Genomic DNA, 17299 nt, shown 5'->3' on the forward strand with positions numbered 1-17299 from the left:
TGTCAGCTGTTGTTTTTGGGAAATGCAGCTCAGACCTCTGTTCTGTGTGGCCCTTCTCCTTTTATGTTCTCTTTGATCATTCAGCCAGTTCCAGTGCATGTGCTAGTGGCTGTGGGTTACAGGCAAATTCGTCACTGTCCCTGTCCTCAAAAAGAGACAGCTGAAGATGGTGACACAGAGGCACTGCCTACTCTGCTGGTAGGGCTTTGGAAAGATGAATAGGTATTTGCTGGGTAGGAAAGGGAAGAAGGGCACAGTAGGCAGGATGATCAGAACAGAAGTTCAGAAGTGTGAGTGTGTGATATGTACAAATACTCTCGCTTTGCTTACGTTGGAAGGAAAGGCAAGGGTTAAGAAAGGGGAGGCTTGAGAGAGAGATTGCCCTTTAGGGCTGTGCTATTTGATGAGGGCTGTTAAGGTGCTTTATATGTGGGTCATAAACTTAGGGGAAAGAGCAGAGCAATAAATGTGGGAGTTGTTGGCTTGTAAGTGGTGATTGAGGCAAGGGAGGTGGATTGGAAGTTAAGGAGTGTGTAGACGTTGGGTTCCTGGAGGGCCTGTGGATGAGCTTGCAGTTGCAGAGGTTCTAGTAACATAGCATCATGCAGTAATCATGTGCATGTTAGTTTATAAGGACTTTTCCTAAGGAGAGGGTTTTACATTCATTAGATTCTCATAGGGGGTCTGAGACCTCCAAATAATTGATCTGGCAGTGTAGAGTTGAAGAGAGCTAGGGACTGAAGTCTTAGAAACTTAAGCTTTTGGGGATAAAAAGAGAAAAGAGACAAAGCTGCTATAGGGAGACAGAGCAGGAGAGCTCAGGTGTGAGAAGCAGCATAAGTGTCATGGGACATTGGAGAAGAGAACATTTCAAAAAGAAAGCTGCCAGTGTTGCCAGGTGCTGGTGAGGTGTGGCACTAAGCAATGAGCTCGGAAAGGAGGTACCCGGATGGCAGTGAGTTCACTGGTGACCTTGGCCAGAGCACTTGGGGGAGGGGCTGTGGAGTGGAATGGGGTGGAAGATGTGAATGGGGACTGAGGAAGCGAACATTGACATGTGGATTATTTTATGGATTGCCTTTGATTGGGGATGAGGATGCAAAATTAGAGGGAGTCTCAGGGTCAAGGGAGAGTTTTGTTATTGCTGAATTACATTAGAGAAAATTAGTCTTCGTGACTAAATACCTCAGTGCGTATCTCTAAAATGTAAGGACATCTTACCTAACCACAAGGCCATTTTTACACCCAGCCAATTAACAGTAAGTCCTTTATATCATTTATTATTCAGTCCATCTTTATATTTGAAGATTTTTATCTTAATATGAGAGAGTAGGCTGCAAGGACCATACTCAGTGTAGGGAAAGCATCAAAAATACAGGAGAGAGGAAATGATGGATAGAACGAGGAACCAGAAAGGAGCACAAGTGGAGAGATTAGCCTTCAGGAGAAAGACAAAAGACAGTGATGGTTATTAGATACATAGGGCAGGAGGTTGGACTCAAGCCTTATAGCTGTATTTTCTCTGTGATGCAGAAGGCAAATAAATACATGTTCTTAGGGGCTAGGGGATAGGTATAGTTGGAGGAAAGTAAAGCTGTGAATACAGTGTTGAGGTAGCTTCTCTGTTTTTGTTCCTCATAAATAAAATAAGAATTTCCTACATTTAAAAATCATTTGTCTTTAAATATCTCTTGGTAAATTGACTATATTACAGATTCTTATATTACAGAATTATGGTCTTCTGTACCACTCCAGAAAGAAATCTTTGGAAATTAGAGATGGTTTCAGAAAGAGGGATGAAGTAGAGCCTAATCTGCGAGAGAGAGGATGGATAGGAGAGGTCATGTTATAAGAGGTCTGATCCCTTACATCCTTTAAGGAGTAGGAATTCAAGTTTGCAGCTTTAGCAGTACGTAACTTTACTAATATGGAATTAAAAAGGTCATTGATAATGATTAAATTTCTTATAATTTATCCCCTAAAAAGCTGTGGAATGGACTCAGAATCAAAGAACTGAAAGGAATCTCAGAGATCCTGAAGATCCAATCTTAGAAGTGTTGTGAGGTCTTCAGTGTTAATGCTTGGCCCAAGTAGTTTTAAGATTTCTTGCAGGATAGTTTCATTAAGAGTTATTGTGGCAGATTTTGGAACTAATGCTGACAGTTATTTTATTAATGTATCTGCTACAGAGAGAAAAATTCACAGACCTCAAAAGTGTTTATTACATCTGACCTATGTGGGCAGAAGTTCTTGTGCTTTTTAGTGGAGTCTGAGCTCCAGTTGCGGTAAGTGTGCATACTTCCTTTGATTCTGTGTCAACAAACGTAGGGCTGCTTTTTCTTTTTTTCTTTTTTTGACTTAAGTAGCTTTATTGAAATAATTTACATGCCAAAAAATTGACATGTTTTAAGTGTATAATTATTTTTAGTAAAATTACAGAGTTAATGCCACCATCACTACAATCTGGTTTTATAACATTTCTGTCCCCCTGAAAAGATCCCTGTGTTTGATTGGCAGTCAGTCTCTCTTCTGATTCCCAACCTCAGGTAACCACTCTGTATATAGGCTTTCTGCCTAGGAGATTTGCCTTTTCCAGAGATGTTATAAAATCATACAAAATGTAGGTTTTGTGTGGCTAGCTTCTTTCATTTAGCATAATGTTTTTTAGGATCCACCATGTTGTAACATGTATGAGTGCTTTATTCCTCTTGCAGTGTAGTAGCCCATTATGTAGATACACCACATTATGTTTATCCATTCATCTGTTGATGGACATTTGGTTTCCACTTTTTGACCATAGTGAGTTATGGCCCTATGAACATTGGAGCAGAAGTCTTTGTGTGGACATACATGATTTCTTTTTTTTTAATATTTTTTTTATTTATTTGACGGAGAGACAGTGAGAGAGGGAACACAAGCAGGGCGAGTGGGAGAGGGAGAAGCAGGCTTCCTGCGGGGCAGGGAGCCCGATGCGGGGCTCAATCACAGGACCCTGGGATCATGACCTGAGCCGAAGGCAGACACTTAACGACTGAGCCATCCAGGCGCCCCTGATTTCTTTTTTCTTGAGGAGATATCTAAGAGTGTAAAGGTTAATTGTTGGGTTGAACAGTATATTCATGTTTAACTTTTTAAGAAGTTGCCAAACTGTTTTCCAAATAGGCTACATCCTTTTATATTCCCACTGGCAATCTATGAGAGTTCCAGTTTCTTTATCGTGTTGTCTGTCTCTTTGTAGCCATTCTAGTGGGTGTGAAGTGTTTTTAATTTGCATTTCCGTAATGACTTATGATGTTGAGCATCTTCCCATGTTCTTACTGGCCAGTCATTTATCTTTTTAGGTAAAAATGATCTTTTGTCCACTTCTTTACCTTTTTATTTTGAAATAATTATAAAACACAGGCAGTTGCAAAATAGTAGGGGGATGGTCCTGTGTACCCTGCACTCTTTATCCCCCAGAGGTAACATCTTATATAATTATAGTACATTATCAAAACAAGAAAATTGACACCAGTACAATCCACACACCTTATTCAGATTTCATCAGTTTTACATGTCCTCATTTGTGTGTGTTTATATGATTCCATGAAGTTTTCTCATGTGTAGATTTGTGCAAACACCACAGTCAAGATATAGAACTTCTTATTACCTCAAAGATGTCCCTCATGGCTACTCCTTTATAGTCCCATACACTAAACCCACCCACCCCCATCCCTAACCCCTAGCGACCACTAATCTGTTCTCCATTTTTATAATTTTGTCATTTGAAAATGTTATAAAATGGAATCATACAATATGTAATCTTTCAAAATTGGCTTTTCCCCGTCAGCATAATACCTCTGAGATCACTATAAGTTGTTGGACATATCAGTAGTTTGTTTCTCTTTTTATTTTAATATTTAGCTGTGTAAAATTTCAAGAGAGTAATGATAAAACTCAGCTCATCTTTGGCTCCATCACCAACATACACGCAAAGGATGCAGCGCCAGTGGAGGTAAATGCAGGCACATTTCTTGAGAAGTTGAAAATCATTATGTTTTATAATTTGCACAGATTGGCAAATAAAATTTTTGTCTTTCTCTCAGAAGATAGATACCATGCTGGTCCTTGAAGGCAGTGGAAACCTGGTGCTGTACACAGGAGTGGTTCGGGTAAGTAGTAAGTAGCATTTCATCCTTTTGTAGGACCACCTCCTTGATATTATTATTATTTTTAAACATTCTTTTTTTAAAGATTTTATTTACTTATTTGACAGAGCGTGAACACAAGCAGGGGAAGTGGCAGGCAGGGGGAGAGGCAGAAGCAGGCTCCCTACTAAGCAGAGAGCCAAACTCAGGGCTTGGTCTCAGGACGCTGGGAGCATGATCTGAGCAGAAGGGAGACACTTAACTGACTGAGCCACCCAGGCGCCCCTGATTTTTTTTTTTTTTTAATGTGTAGTCTAATATTTAATATTAGTGACCCCCTGGCTGTAGGATTTGGCAGAAGATTTTTCTAAGAGTTGAAAATGAAGTCTCTAGTTTAGCTTGGTCCCAATTTGGAGGCCTAGGACTCACTGCCATGAGATGGATTGGTGCTATCTGGCACAGATGGGGAATCATTAATGAATATAGGTAGATTATTAAAAAAAAAAAAGTTAACCTAAAGTTTTATAAAGAATGTAGTTTTGAAATTGATGTATGGGTACTTTGTTAAGTCTCAAAGTTTTTGTAAAGTTTCATTAAATGTGTAATATGTTGACCATATAGTTTTTTTTTTTTAACAGTTTTGGAATTTACATACAGAATTATGTAAATTTAAAAAGTTTAAATTGTGGAATTTAAATACATAAACACAATTCAAAGACTAATGAAGTGACCTTTCCTATGACCACTGCCAGGTTAAGAACTAGAACACTGGCAGTATCTTTATAGTCTGTGGGGTGCTGTTTCCTTACTGTATCCTCATCTCCCTGTCTCCCCCTGGATAGACACTGTCCTGGCTTTTTGCAGTAAATCTTGTTTTTATTACAAGCCTTTTTGCAATTATGTACATGTCACTAAGGAGTACGTTGTTTAATTTTCCTTAAATTTGAATTTTTATATAAAGGAAATCATACCATATGGTCTTCTCTGGACTTCATTATTTTGCTCAACATTTTTACTATTTTTAGATTTATTTATGTCCATGTGTAGCTGTTGTTTATTCATTCACTGTTCTGTAGTAGTCCGTTGTATGGTTATACCAAAATTTTTACCATTTTATCATCACTGGGGATGTTTATGTTGCTTCTACTGTTTCCTCTGGTAATGCTTTAAAAAATTCTTAAACACGTCTCTTAACCTTCAGAGTATATGCATATTCAACTTGGTCATGGCCGGGGAGTGGGGGTGCCAAATTGTCTTCTAAGGTGTAGGTTGTACCAGTTTACAACATCTCCCCTTACTTCTTGCCTTCAACAGTGTATGAGAGTTCCGAATGCTGCTTTATGTAAAATTCTTGTGAATCCATAGTACTATTCGTTTTTCTTCTCCCCCCATCCCCCCAAATTGGTGCCTTGTTAAAGCCAGGTGAGAATGGAAGTCTAGGCTCTCCATGTGGCCTTTGCTGACAGGACTGAGAGGTGGGACACAGTTTTTCCCATGGTGTTTGTCTGGAGTATATCGCTTATTGTCTAAAAGTTTTTGATCTTGTTAAGCTATTCCTTTCCTGATTTTTTTGGCCAAGGAGAGAGGTATTTCTGGGGCCTGTTTTTTTTGTCTGCTCTCTTAATGAGATTGTGGTCTCCCCCAACTTCTTTGCTACCCAGACGCCAGCCTAAGAACTGAATGGTGGTAGAGATCATTGTTTAGTTCTCAGATCTTTTACTGTGTCATTGTTGGTCAGTTTCACACATAGTTCACTCAGAGGCCTGCCCAGGATTTCATACACATATTTAAGAAGTCCTTTTCTTACATCCTTTCCATTCTTCCTCTAACTCCCTAGGTGGGACAGAGAGGGGTTACTGCCTTGTTATTGCAGGGTGGGGATGGAACACAGCACTCCCTCCACTCATAATTTCTGTGGAGGACAGAAGGGAAGAGGTATGCTGCCTTATTACTGTAGAGTAAGGATGAAAGCCAATGTTCCTCCCCCTTCATAGCTTTTGCACACCATGGGGAGGTGCAGAGGGGCTGCCTCTTGGCAATGAAAGCAGCAGTGCTCTGTTCATAGTCTCTGCACCTGCAGTGCCTGATGAAGAGGGGAGGAGATACCACCTAGTTACCACAGTGCGAAATAGGCCTGGCCCACAGTCCCTGTGCTCGGGGAGGGATGCCACCTACTCGTAGAGGGAATGATAGAACTCTGCCCATAGTCTCCAGGCCACAGCTCCTGATATGGAGGAAACTGAGGGCCATGGCTTTTTTCCTAGTGTTTCCTGGAGTGGGGCAGGTATGGTGAAGATGTCTCTGTCTTGCTTGGTCCCTCTTTTCCTGACACTTTGTCTAAAAAGAGCAAGGTTTCTCTTGGTTTGCACTTGTGGCCATTTCTGGGTTGTAGGCCCCTTGAGAGCTCAAGAACTGGTTATGGAAAGAGTGAAAGAAACAAAAACACCTAGGGAATTCATCATATATAGGGTGCTGTTTCCTTACTGCATCCTGGTTCTCACGTCTCTAGCCGGTGTCTTCTTTTCCTCACCTTTCAGAGTCTTCCACTACATTATAAATTTTGTGCAGATTCCATTGTAAATAGTGGGAAGAATAGCACAAAATGTGCTTACTCCATATTTTCATTAACTGGAGGTCTCTCGTAGCTTATTTTATTTCATTTTTTTTTTAAAGATTTTATTTATTTATTTGAGAGAGAGAGAATGAGAGACAGAGAGCATGAGAGGGAGGAGGGTCAGAGGGAGAAGCAGACTCTGGGAGCCCGATGTGGGACTCGATCCTGGGACTCCAGGATCATGACCTGAGCCGAAGGCAGTCGCTTAACCAACTGAGCCACCCAGGCGCCCTTTATTTTATTTTTTAAAAGGTTTTATTTATTTGAGAAAGAGCATGAGCAGGGGAAGGAGCATAGGCAGAGGGAGAAGCAGGCTCCCCACTGAGCAGGGAGCCCCATGTGGTGATGTGGGGCTTGACACAGGGCTCGATCCCAGGACCTAAGCCAAAGGCAGACACTTGACTGACTGAGCCACCCAGGCGCCCTCTTGTAGCTTTTTAAAAACTTTATATATACTGGTTTTCGCCCTCATTTTGTTTTCTAATCCTGAGGATTTTATTTGGGTAGCTTTGTAATTTTATTAGCTTTGGGTAGTATATGGACATAAATGTGGGTTTTGTTAGAATTTCACTTGCGTTCTGAGTATTTCCTTTGAATCTTATCAGAGTTTTTGGCCTATGTGGATCTGAACTTCTCTTGTGTTTTTCCTGAGAACCCCATGGATAGCCAAAATAAGGGGTGGCTAGCATGGATTATCCACTCACTCTTTTAATGAAGAATACGTATAAAGTGTTTTGAGGAAGTATTTGAGGGAAGAAGGCAGATTATGAGCTTAAGAGCCCAGTTTGGATTACATTGGATTTAATTTCTGGAGCATCAGTCAGCTTCATTTTTTTAGCGCCTCGGAAGTAATTGATGTTTATTCTCTCTGCCCGGAGATTTTGTTGACAAGATTGCTGCTTATAGTTTCTGCAAGCTTAGTGTCCCTGCTGTCTCTACCACCAGTACAGTAGGAAAATGCGTAGTATATGGGATTTTGTGTTATGTTCTGACCATATTAGCATTCACCCACTTTCCTGCCCAAAATAAGTGCTCCGTAATGAAGAGAAGGAATCAGACCAAGAGAAATTATACCAAGATATTTGTAGTTGGATGGGGGAATTACTGAAATTTTATTTCTTTTCATTTTTTAGACGTGTTCGGTGTGTGTAAAATGTGGAATATCGAAAGAAATTTATGCTTACATGCCATAACGTTTTATTTAAGGATATGACACATTAAAGCCAGTATTTTTCCCCACATCTTTTTATTGCTTAAAGGTGGGAAAGGTTTTTATTCCTGGACTGCCAGCCCCCTCCCTGACAATGTCTGCCACGATGCCTCGGCCCAGCACTCCACTTGACAGTGTTGGTACTCCTAAGCCTCTTAGTAAACTACTTGGATCCTTGGATGAGGTGAGTAATGAATTAGGTGTTGTCAAAAATTAGAGACTCTTAATCATAGGAAACAAACAGGTTTACTGGAGGGGAGCGGGGTGGGGGGATGGGGTAACTGGGTGACGGGCATTAAGGAGGGCACATGATGTAATGAGCACTGGGTGTTATTTAAGACTGATGATCACTGAGCTCTACTTCTGAAACTAATATTGCACCGTATGTTAATTAATTGGATTTAAATTAAAAAATAAAAATATAAAATATTTAAATAAAAATTAAAAAAATAGTGTTCTAAAGAAGTTTGGTTCAAATATTAGTTCTTCCCATGGTTAACTTTTTTGTTTTAAAAATGACAGAATTGGAAGTTTAGCTAATATTTGGTAGAATATACATATTTTCAAGCACAAATGATTCAGTAAACATATTGACCTCCCTTGTGATGTGTAAGGTACTACAGAGATGAGAATGAGACATTCTTTTTAATCTAGGAACCTCATAATTGATTTGGGTGGAACAGATGTACTATCTGCATGAGAAATTATAATTTGAGGTAGGCTATTAAGACTTATGAATGAGGAACAGAGAGTACCACAGCAGATTCGCTGATAGGAGGATACATCCTGATGGGTTGATGTGGCAGAACCAGAGGCTCATATCTGAGGGGATGTCTGACTTGGTTTGGACCTTGAGGATAAGTAGGATATCTGTAGATGGAAAGGGGCATTTGGGGCAAAGAGGAATCACATGGGAAATGGGTGTGGAGGCAGGTAAGTGCAGAACATTTCTTATGCATATTCATATTTCCATCGTGTAGCATATAAGACTCAAGTCTGTGGAATAAATGAATGCTTATAAAAGTACAAGTTGCCTGTTGGGTGGGGCAGGGCAGGGAATGGGTAATAATAACTTGTTTTTGAGTGTTTTCTATGTGCTAGGCACTGTTCTAAGTGTTTTATATGTATTAACTCATTTAATTCCTTAGAATGGCTTTGTTGGGAAGGTATTGCTCCCCATTTTACAAATGGGTAATAGAGGTATAAGGAGGTTACTTGTCTAAAGTCATGTAGCTAGTAAGTGTTAGAGCTGGGATTTACACTCTTACTAACATGTTCTTAAAGGCAGAAAGGATGAAAAGGTTTTTATTCTGAATGCTATCACCAGAACATTACAGGCTTTTGAGGATGGAGTTATGAATGTTAGGCTCTGTGTTTTAGATGTTTATCTTGGGACTTAGACCAAAGAGATTCCAAGTGTTGTTTTTTGTGTTAATTCAAGAGGTGCGAAGAGAATCCGAGTTACGGCAGCATATTGGAAAGGAGGGCAGTGACATGAGAGCTCTGGAGAAGTGTAAATGGCAGAGTCTGTCAGCCGACTGGTTTTGTGCTATGTTGGGGAACAAGGCTCAAAGTTCTCTGAGCAAGCTAGGTGGACACCCATGCTTACCAAGTTAGGAAGCCTGGAGAAAGGGGGTCTGTATTTGAGAGACATTTGGGTGCAGATGTTTAGGGAAAGTTGAAAGTGAAGGTTGGTGTAAGCAATGAATTGTATTGGTTAATGTCTAGGCCTTGGTTTTATTTTTTAAATATGTGCAGCATTGAATTCTTTCCCTCAAAGCAGGACATTTGCAGAACTTTCAAAAGGGAGCTGGAGAAGTGTCAGTTTTGTGTGATTTGGAAGAATTTTTGTCTTTTATAATGTAAAATGGTTCCTAACTTTCTTAGAATTCCATTAACCCAGGAATGATTCGTGTCTTTGTGGTAGCCATGGGGTCACAAGATCATTGTATTACACATTGGCCGATGGCTTTCCACGTCTCTGGTTGATTGTGCAACTAGACTTAGATTCAGGACCAGTGGAGCTCAGTTTTTGTGGCAGCTGTAGGAGTAGAAGCTTGAATATAATAAATAATCTTATACTTGATGGGCTGTCAGTGTTCACAAGCTATTCACTTAGAGATGTCCTATAATTTGAATTATGGGAATATAAAAAGGGTCAATGGTTAGGACTGGATCTAAAGCTGGAGCATCTGCATGTAATTAGTAACTAAGATCATTTAAGTTTTTTGTTTGCATAATTGCAATTGAACAAGTAAATGTTCTCATATTTTCAGAACAAACATTTGGCTATAGGGGAGATACCACTATGTACCTGTCTTGTTTCTTTGCTTTCTCATTGCTCTCCTTTCCCTCTCGGGTCTTAGATCCTCAAGTCATCTCTGCCTGGGCTGCCTCAAGTTATAGTTTATGTGTCTAGCTCTTTAAGATTGCCAGAAGTGTTGCTATCTCTTCTTCCTCTTAGCATTGGCCTTCCTTGCATACTCAGTGTATCCATACTCCCTACCATATCCCCACCAAATATTGCACATGCCAAGACCAGGAAAAGTGGTGTAAGAATTTTGGGCCACCTCCCTGTGACTCCCTTCTTTCTCTCCTAGATCTTGGCCTCTTAGGTCTAGGTTGTCTCCATAGCTCTCCAGTGCTATTGATCAGATGTTTTACTGTTTTACTGACCTTTTCTAGTTGCTTTGGGTGAGGATCTTGGTCTGCTGTAAGGTACTTCATCATACCCAGAGCAGAATGATTTTAAGTCATTACGTACAGTTGTTAGACCATGTACAAATAGAGATTTCTTTATCCTTAATTCCTCAAAAAATATTTCATATGTGTTGTATTTATGACTTTTTATAGGTGGTTCTGTTCTCCCCAGTTCCAGAACTGAGGGATTCTTCAAAACTTCATGATTCTCTCTATAATGAGGATTGTACTTTCCAGCAGCTTGGAACTTACATTCATTCTATAAGAGATCCTGTCCGTAACAGAGTAACTCTGGTAGGTATATTTATTTTTAGAAGATTAGGTAGCTCTCTAAGAAATATGACTGTTATTTCAAATTTGTCAGAATGCAGGATTTTGTCTGAATCATGAAACAGATATTTTTTATGATTTTTAAAATCTCTTGCAATATGTCATTTTTTGTACTATTTTACTTTAAAGTAATTCTGCTTAACTTTTCTACAGTTGCTTTATTATTTAAAAATTATGGAAAACAAATCTTGTTTAAATAGTTGAATTTTATATTGATAGGATTTTTGTCTTTTCATTAAAAGTTAATCTTTTTTAGTGATGGTGACTCTTATGTATAAAAATTAAACATTTCATTAAAACAAGAACTCTTAGAAATGGTTTTTATTTATTTTTAAAGATTTTATTTGTTTATTTAAGAGCGAGAGAGAGCAGGAGCAGGGGGAGAGGCAGAGGGAGAGGGAGAAGCAGATGCCCCACTGAGCTGGGAGCCTGACGCAGGGCTCTATGTCAGACCCTGAGATCATGACCTGAGCCGAAGGCAGATGCTCAACCGGCTGAACCACCTGGGTGCCCCTGGAAATGTTTTTTAAATAAGCACATTTACAGTTTCTGAAATTTGGAAGTATTCAGTTCCATTTGAAGAATACTTATTTTTTATTTATTTTATTGAATTTTACTTTGACAGGCAGTCTTATAAAGCATAGCCATTTTTAAGACATTCAAAGTCTTAGAATGCACAAATTCTATTTACATGCTCCTGTTTGTTTCTGTTCTTTCCCCTAGGAATTGAGTAATGGCTCCATGGTTAGGATCACTATTCCTGAAATTGCCACCTCTGAATTAGGTATGATTGAGGTCAGACCTCACTTCCATGTATTCTCAGTTTGATTGATAAGATTTGTAGTATTTGCTGATTTGCAAAAGTAATTGGGATTTTTAAAAATTTGCTTTTTTGAAGCCGTGGGTTTGAGGTTTTTACTTTGCAGAGAAGCTGTGAAGAGCTGGGGAGCACTTTTCAGTGTCTACTCCATGTGTGCTCTAAGGCTAGGGGTACATTTGAAGGATGTGCTAGTTCCGTTTCTCTGAGATTTCTTATGTTGAAGAAGGCCATGCAGTGAGTGGACATGCCTCTTGCCAGAAAATCTGAGAAACAAGGAAGCCTAAGCAACTAAAACAGTTTTTGGCATATGTGATGGCTTTTAATCATATAATAAATATCTCAGTTGTTATATAAATTGAGAAATTAACATAATTGCCTAAATTGAATAAAACTTAATGTTATAGTCAAAATACAGTCAGGTGTATTTTAATAAAATTCGAGTCTGCTTAAGTTATTATTGAAACACAACTTGGAAAATACTAGGAGAATATTTCTGAATAGAGAATAGTAAAACTTTAGAATTGAAAGGATTTGTCAACAATTGTAAGTTAAGGATGTATAAGAAAATTCAGAACATCTATTAGTTTCAAAATCTCAGTGGCAAAGCAAAATATTGGCAGGTTGTGTGATTTCTGGAATTTGGTAAGTAGGGTAGAATGACTTTTTAATTTTAGGAAATTTCTTTCATTAGTTTGGTAAAATGATACAGTGAGTAGGTATAGAGATACCTTGCTTTTCTAAGAGGTATTTAGCCAATAATTTCAAGGCCACGTACCTTAGAAGTATAACCTAAACAAAATATATAAAAACAAATAATGGACTAAATAAAATAAATGAAAGGGGAGTAAAATCTTGCTCTCTCATAGCCAAATAGAAGTCACATAAGTTTCTGTACTTCACTTGGAAGTTTCTGTACTTTACTTGTAAACATCCCTCAGCCCCTCAGGCGGTATCTGGTTTACACTTATTTTGGATTCAACCACGACAAACTGGTTATTTGGTTTTCTAACATTTATTCTATTTGACTCTAATCTTTGCTGTATGTGTACACACATAGCCAATTGATGAGAAAGGATATGCTGCTGAGGATGGGCCTGTTGACAGTGGCAGTGGGAAGGGAATAGGGGAATCCTCTAAAGAGAAGATGTGAGAATACAAAAACGTTGCAGTTTGGGGCCATTTAACTAAGAAAAGCAGACCCAGGGCTCTTCTGTGCAGCAGCATGACAGTGTGGCACTGTGACTGATATTTCTACAACGGCACTGAGTCACTAAGGAAGGTATAAATTACGTAGTATTGGCTGATCCGTTACGTAAAACATTTATAAAGTGAATGGTGTCAGAAATAATTAAAAGTTACAAAGTTTTCGTTAATAGGGATGTTAACTCATTGAGAACATCTTTTAATGATAGTTAAGCATTGCTATTTGAGGTTGCGTATATTGAGTATTGCATATTTTACTGAAGTATTTCAGCAGTATTTTATATAAACTTATTCATGTAGAAATTACATGTTTTTGATAGAATGACCTTTAATTTATTGTCCAAACTAGAGTATTTTTGAGAACAAAATGGGGAGCTATTAGTCATTGCTGGGGCAGTGGGTATAAATCAGTTCTGTCTCAGGTAAGCTGGACTGTTGGTTGTCTTACTTCTGACCCAAAATCAGTGGGTTGAAAGCTGCCCTAAGACCTCTTGCAATCCCTGTTGAATTCAGTAGTTGGTTTAAGTTTTAAGTGATCGGCAGGGAATGTTTGCATCCCGCTGGCTCTGTAATGACAGTTCTCTTTTCAGAGTAATTGGCCTTTACACAGAAGTAGTTAAAAAAAAACAAAACTTTCTTATTAAAAGGGGAAAAGAAATATATATGGGAAGCATACTAAAATTAATCTTTGCTTTTAATAGTGCAAACATGTTTGCAAGCAATTAAGTTTATCCTGCCAAAGGAAATAGCTGTTCAGATGCTTGTCAAGTGGTACAGTGTCCACAGTGCTCCGGGAGGACCCAGTTATCATTCCGAGTGGAATTTATTTGTGACTTGTCTCATGAACATGATGGGTTATAACACAGACCGCTTAGCATGGACCAGAAATGTAAGTACATATAATTGTTTTTTTTTTTTTTTTCTGAGTTATTCTGTTGTTACCAATGTAATGTTTGCATAATTGGTAATATAGTATTTAGAGTACGTAACAGATGAATTTACTAATAGGTAGACCTTAATCAACAAAATGGAATAATACTAAGGCTTATTGTGTCTATCTATCTATTTGGTAAATCACATGTCATTTAATATTTAATGATAATGTTTTACTGGTAATTATAATATTGAGTTTTATAACATGGGAAAGCATGTTTGACTATAATTTCTCATTTCATCTTTGTAAAATGACTGCAAGTTATGCTAGGATTAGTAGTAACATCTTGGTTTTTTTATTAATGAAGAAACTCAATCACAGAGAGAAAACAGACTGGTGATTTGCTCCAAACAGGGCCTAGACTGTGTCTTCTGAATGATGGCTTAGTGTTTTTCTCTGTAGTCCATGCTGTTTTCATACACAAATTGCTTAGTCTTTGGGGATGAATGTTTGATTTGAGGGCAATTTCAAGGGCTTTAGCCTAAGTATCGACTCTGTTAATGATGTGAAGCTGTATCCCTCTCTCTCCACCCCAGAAGCTTTTTTACAGGCCTTTAACAGGTTATTTACAAAACCAGCAGAGTAGTGTCTTCAGTATTGGTGGTTCCTTTTGGCTCTAGAGATAACTCCCAGGACAACCTTGCCTGGGTCACTCTAAAGAAATCATTCTAGAACACACTTACCTTTGTCTGGGTAGCTCAGCTGTACATTTTAGTCTTATAATAGTAAATCCATTTAAAAAATCATTGTTTTCTTCATTATGAACATACATTCTTACTGAGGGAAATCTGGAAAATGGAAGAATTAAGAAAATAATACTGCTCAGATAACCACTCTGAATATCTTTGTATTGCCTTTTAGATAAACATGATATAAATGAAAAGTTCCAATATCATTAAAAATTCCTGGGTTGCGTGGGTGGCTCAGTTGTTGGGCATCTGTCTTCGGCTCAGGTCATGATCCCAAGGTCCTGGGATCGAGCCCCGCACCGGGCTCCCTGCTCAGTGAGCCTGCTTGTCCCTCTCCCTCTGCCTGCTGCTTCCCCTGCTTGTGCTCTCTCTCTGTCAAATAAATAAGTAAATAAATAAATAAAATCTTAAAAAAAAAAATTCTTAGGCAGAACCCCCCATTTTATCATCTTCATAATAGGTTACCATGTGGTTTTATCATAATTAACCAACAACTAATAATAGAACATTGTTAAATCAGTTTCTTTTCTCATTAGGAATAATTTGCAAACACAGATCTTTACAGCTGTAGTCACTTCTTAAGAACTTAACCTTAGAAGAGCCATTACTAAGTCAAATAATTTTCAAAAAGGGTTGCCCAGTTGACATTCTCACTAGCTTCATTTAGAAGTGCCCATTTCAGCATAGTGATGATTTGTGGTGTGGTGAACCTTTGCCAACTTAGTGAGACATTTTCTCTTATTCCTGTCTAAGTAAATGGTAATGGGTTTTTCAGATTCTCATTGGTTATTTATTTATTTATGGAGGCTCCATGCCCAACGTAGGACCCTGAGATCAAGAGTTGGATGCTCCACCGACTGAGCCAGCCAGGAGTCCCTCTCATTGGTCATTTATAGTTGTTATTTTTTGACTCACATTTCATGTCCTTGCCTGTGTTTCATTTTCTTCTCTGCCCAACAGCCGAAGTAATCCTGTCTGACAAAGTCAGGTCATGTCACTCTGCTTAGAATCCTCCAGTACCTTCCCTTCCTACTCAGAGTAAAAGCCAGAAGCCTGCAAGGTGCCATGTGACCCATCCCTCTCTTACCTCTCTCATCTTGTCTCCTCATCCCTGCCTTGCTCACACTGTTCCCCCCCACAGGCTTCCATTACTCTTCTTGGAACGTACCATGCGTGTTCCTGCCTCAGGGTCTTTGCACTTGCTGTTAACGCTAGAGAAAAAGCCTTCCCCCAGATAAGACAAGCCTAGATCTTTTTCAGGTGGCACCTCAGTGCATCCTGCTCTGTCCATGTGGAATTGTTACCCCTCTCCATACTTTTTATCCCCTTTACCTGTTTTATTTTTCCCTTAGCACTAATTAAATATGCTGTATATTTTTACTTATTTATATTGCTTGTGTGTCTCTCTTCCTTCTAGAATGTGAATTTGTGTAAGCAGGGATTTTTGTTTAGTTTTGTTCACTATCTCTAGGACCTATAGTAGTGTGGCATAGATGGGTGCTCAGTGAATTTGTGGAATCAATGCTCTTTTACGTCTGAATGAGATAATATATTTAAGAATTTGTGTGTGTTTTATCATGTGAAAGAATTTCCCTCTGAAATTTCCTTGAGAAAAACCTTCCTGGGAAAATAGGGACAATTTTCTTATTTTAAATAGTTGCATGAAAACTACTTTATTCCACATTTTCCCATTCTTCATTAAATATGAAGAAATTGAGCCTTACTAGAAACTAAGGATTTCTGCAATGCTTCAGCTTTGTGTAGTTGTTGTGTGTTACTGTGCTGTGGAACTTGTTGATGAATATAGGCTGTTGTGCTCCATTCTCTAGCAGAGAACCAGGTACCCCTCAGGTTTCCATGTTAGGGGGAAGACTGAGCACCTACCATTTTTTCTTTCATAAAGAAGGGCGGGGCTCTCTGACTTATTTATTGGATAATAGTCCTAAAAGGGAAAAAGGAAATCAGTTCTGAGGCTGAGTTGCTTTCACATTTATTTATAGGACTGCATAATTAAACCCTTGCTATTCTTTTGTCCTTACATCAAAGCTCAGGATGAAATGGTCCTCAATGGCAAATGGCTTTAATTTTGCTTTGTTCAGATATATCCTTTCTTGTTTTCATTTAAATAATGGGGTGGAGATTAGGGAGTACAGGATTTTTGCCAATGACTAGTTACATGATTTTTGGCATTTCTTTGGGCCTTCCTTAATTTACTGATGTGTTGAATGAGAGCACTGGACCATATGATATTTCCTTCTGGTTCTCACAGTCTATGAATGGTTGCATCTGGGGTTAACTTTTTGTGTCCTTCAGGATGGTCATATTTTCATTAGTTAGAAGTTGAACCTCTGCTGAAGGCCAGGCATGATGCCAGGCTTTTCAGATATTCATTAGGCAAGATAGTTCCTCTCATGGAATTGACAATCTCAGGAGAAGGCAGGTAAGTATTTTATGTCAGTTTATGATAAAGGTCAGGGATCTACAGAAGCATATAACAGGGTTGGGTAACCTGCAGAATATTAAAATAATGAAAATAAAATAGATCCATATATGCCACAAAGAGGTATCTGTATCAGATAATTTCTGTTGTCGTTTTTCATAATTCTAGGTCTTATAAATGTGATAACTATAGCAAGGACATTCTTTGTGATTGTGGTATTTAGAATATGTGA

The 17299-nt window shown here is 38.6% G+C and overlaps 1 protein-coding gene across 5 annotated transcripts in view; it reads left to right on the top strand.

Moving 5' to 3' along the window:
• Window positions 1–17299, top strand: part of ANAPC1 (anaphase promoting complex subunit 1) — an 89292-nt gene that overhangs the window by 11305 nt on the left and 60688 nt on the right. For 4 of the 5 annotated variants that reach the window (XM_081796791.1, XM_081796788.1, XM_081796789.1 and 1 more), the window contains 7 exons: window positions 2190–2285; window positions 3904–3994; window positions 4086–4151; window positions 8001–8135; window positions 10805–10945; window positions 11705–11765; window positions 13706–13893. In XM_081796791.1, coding sequence (XP_081652917.1) covers window positions 2190–2285; window positions 3904–3994; window positions 4086–4151; window positions 8001–8135; window positions 10805–10945; window positions 11705–11765; window positions 13706–13893 — 778 coding nt within the window. The remainder of the gene's footprint in view (window positions 1–2189; window positions 2286–3903; window positions 3995–4085; window positions 4152–8000; window positions 8136–10804; window positions 10946–11704; window positions 11766–13705; window positions 13894–17299) is intronic. The other variant, XM_081796790.1, reaches the window with a different exon arrangement.

The sequence above is a fragment of the Leptonychotes weddellii genome, chromosome 10 (assembly GCF_054177405.1).
Source record: "Leptonychotes weddellii isolate Sample4059 chromosome 10, ASM5417740v2, whole genome shotgun sequence".
Classification (NCBI taxonomy): domain Eukaryota; kingdom Metazoa; phylum Chordata; class Mammalia; order Carnivora; family Phocidae; genus Leptonychotes; species Leptonychotes weddellii.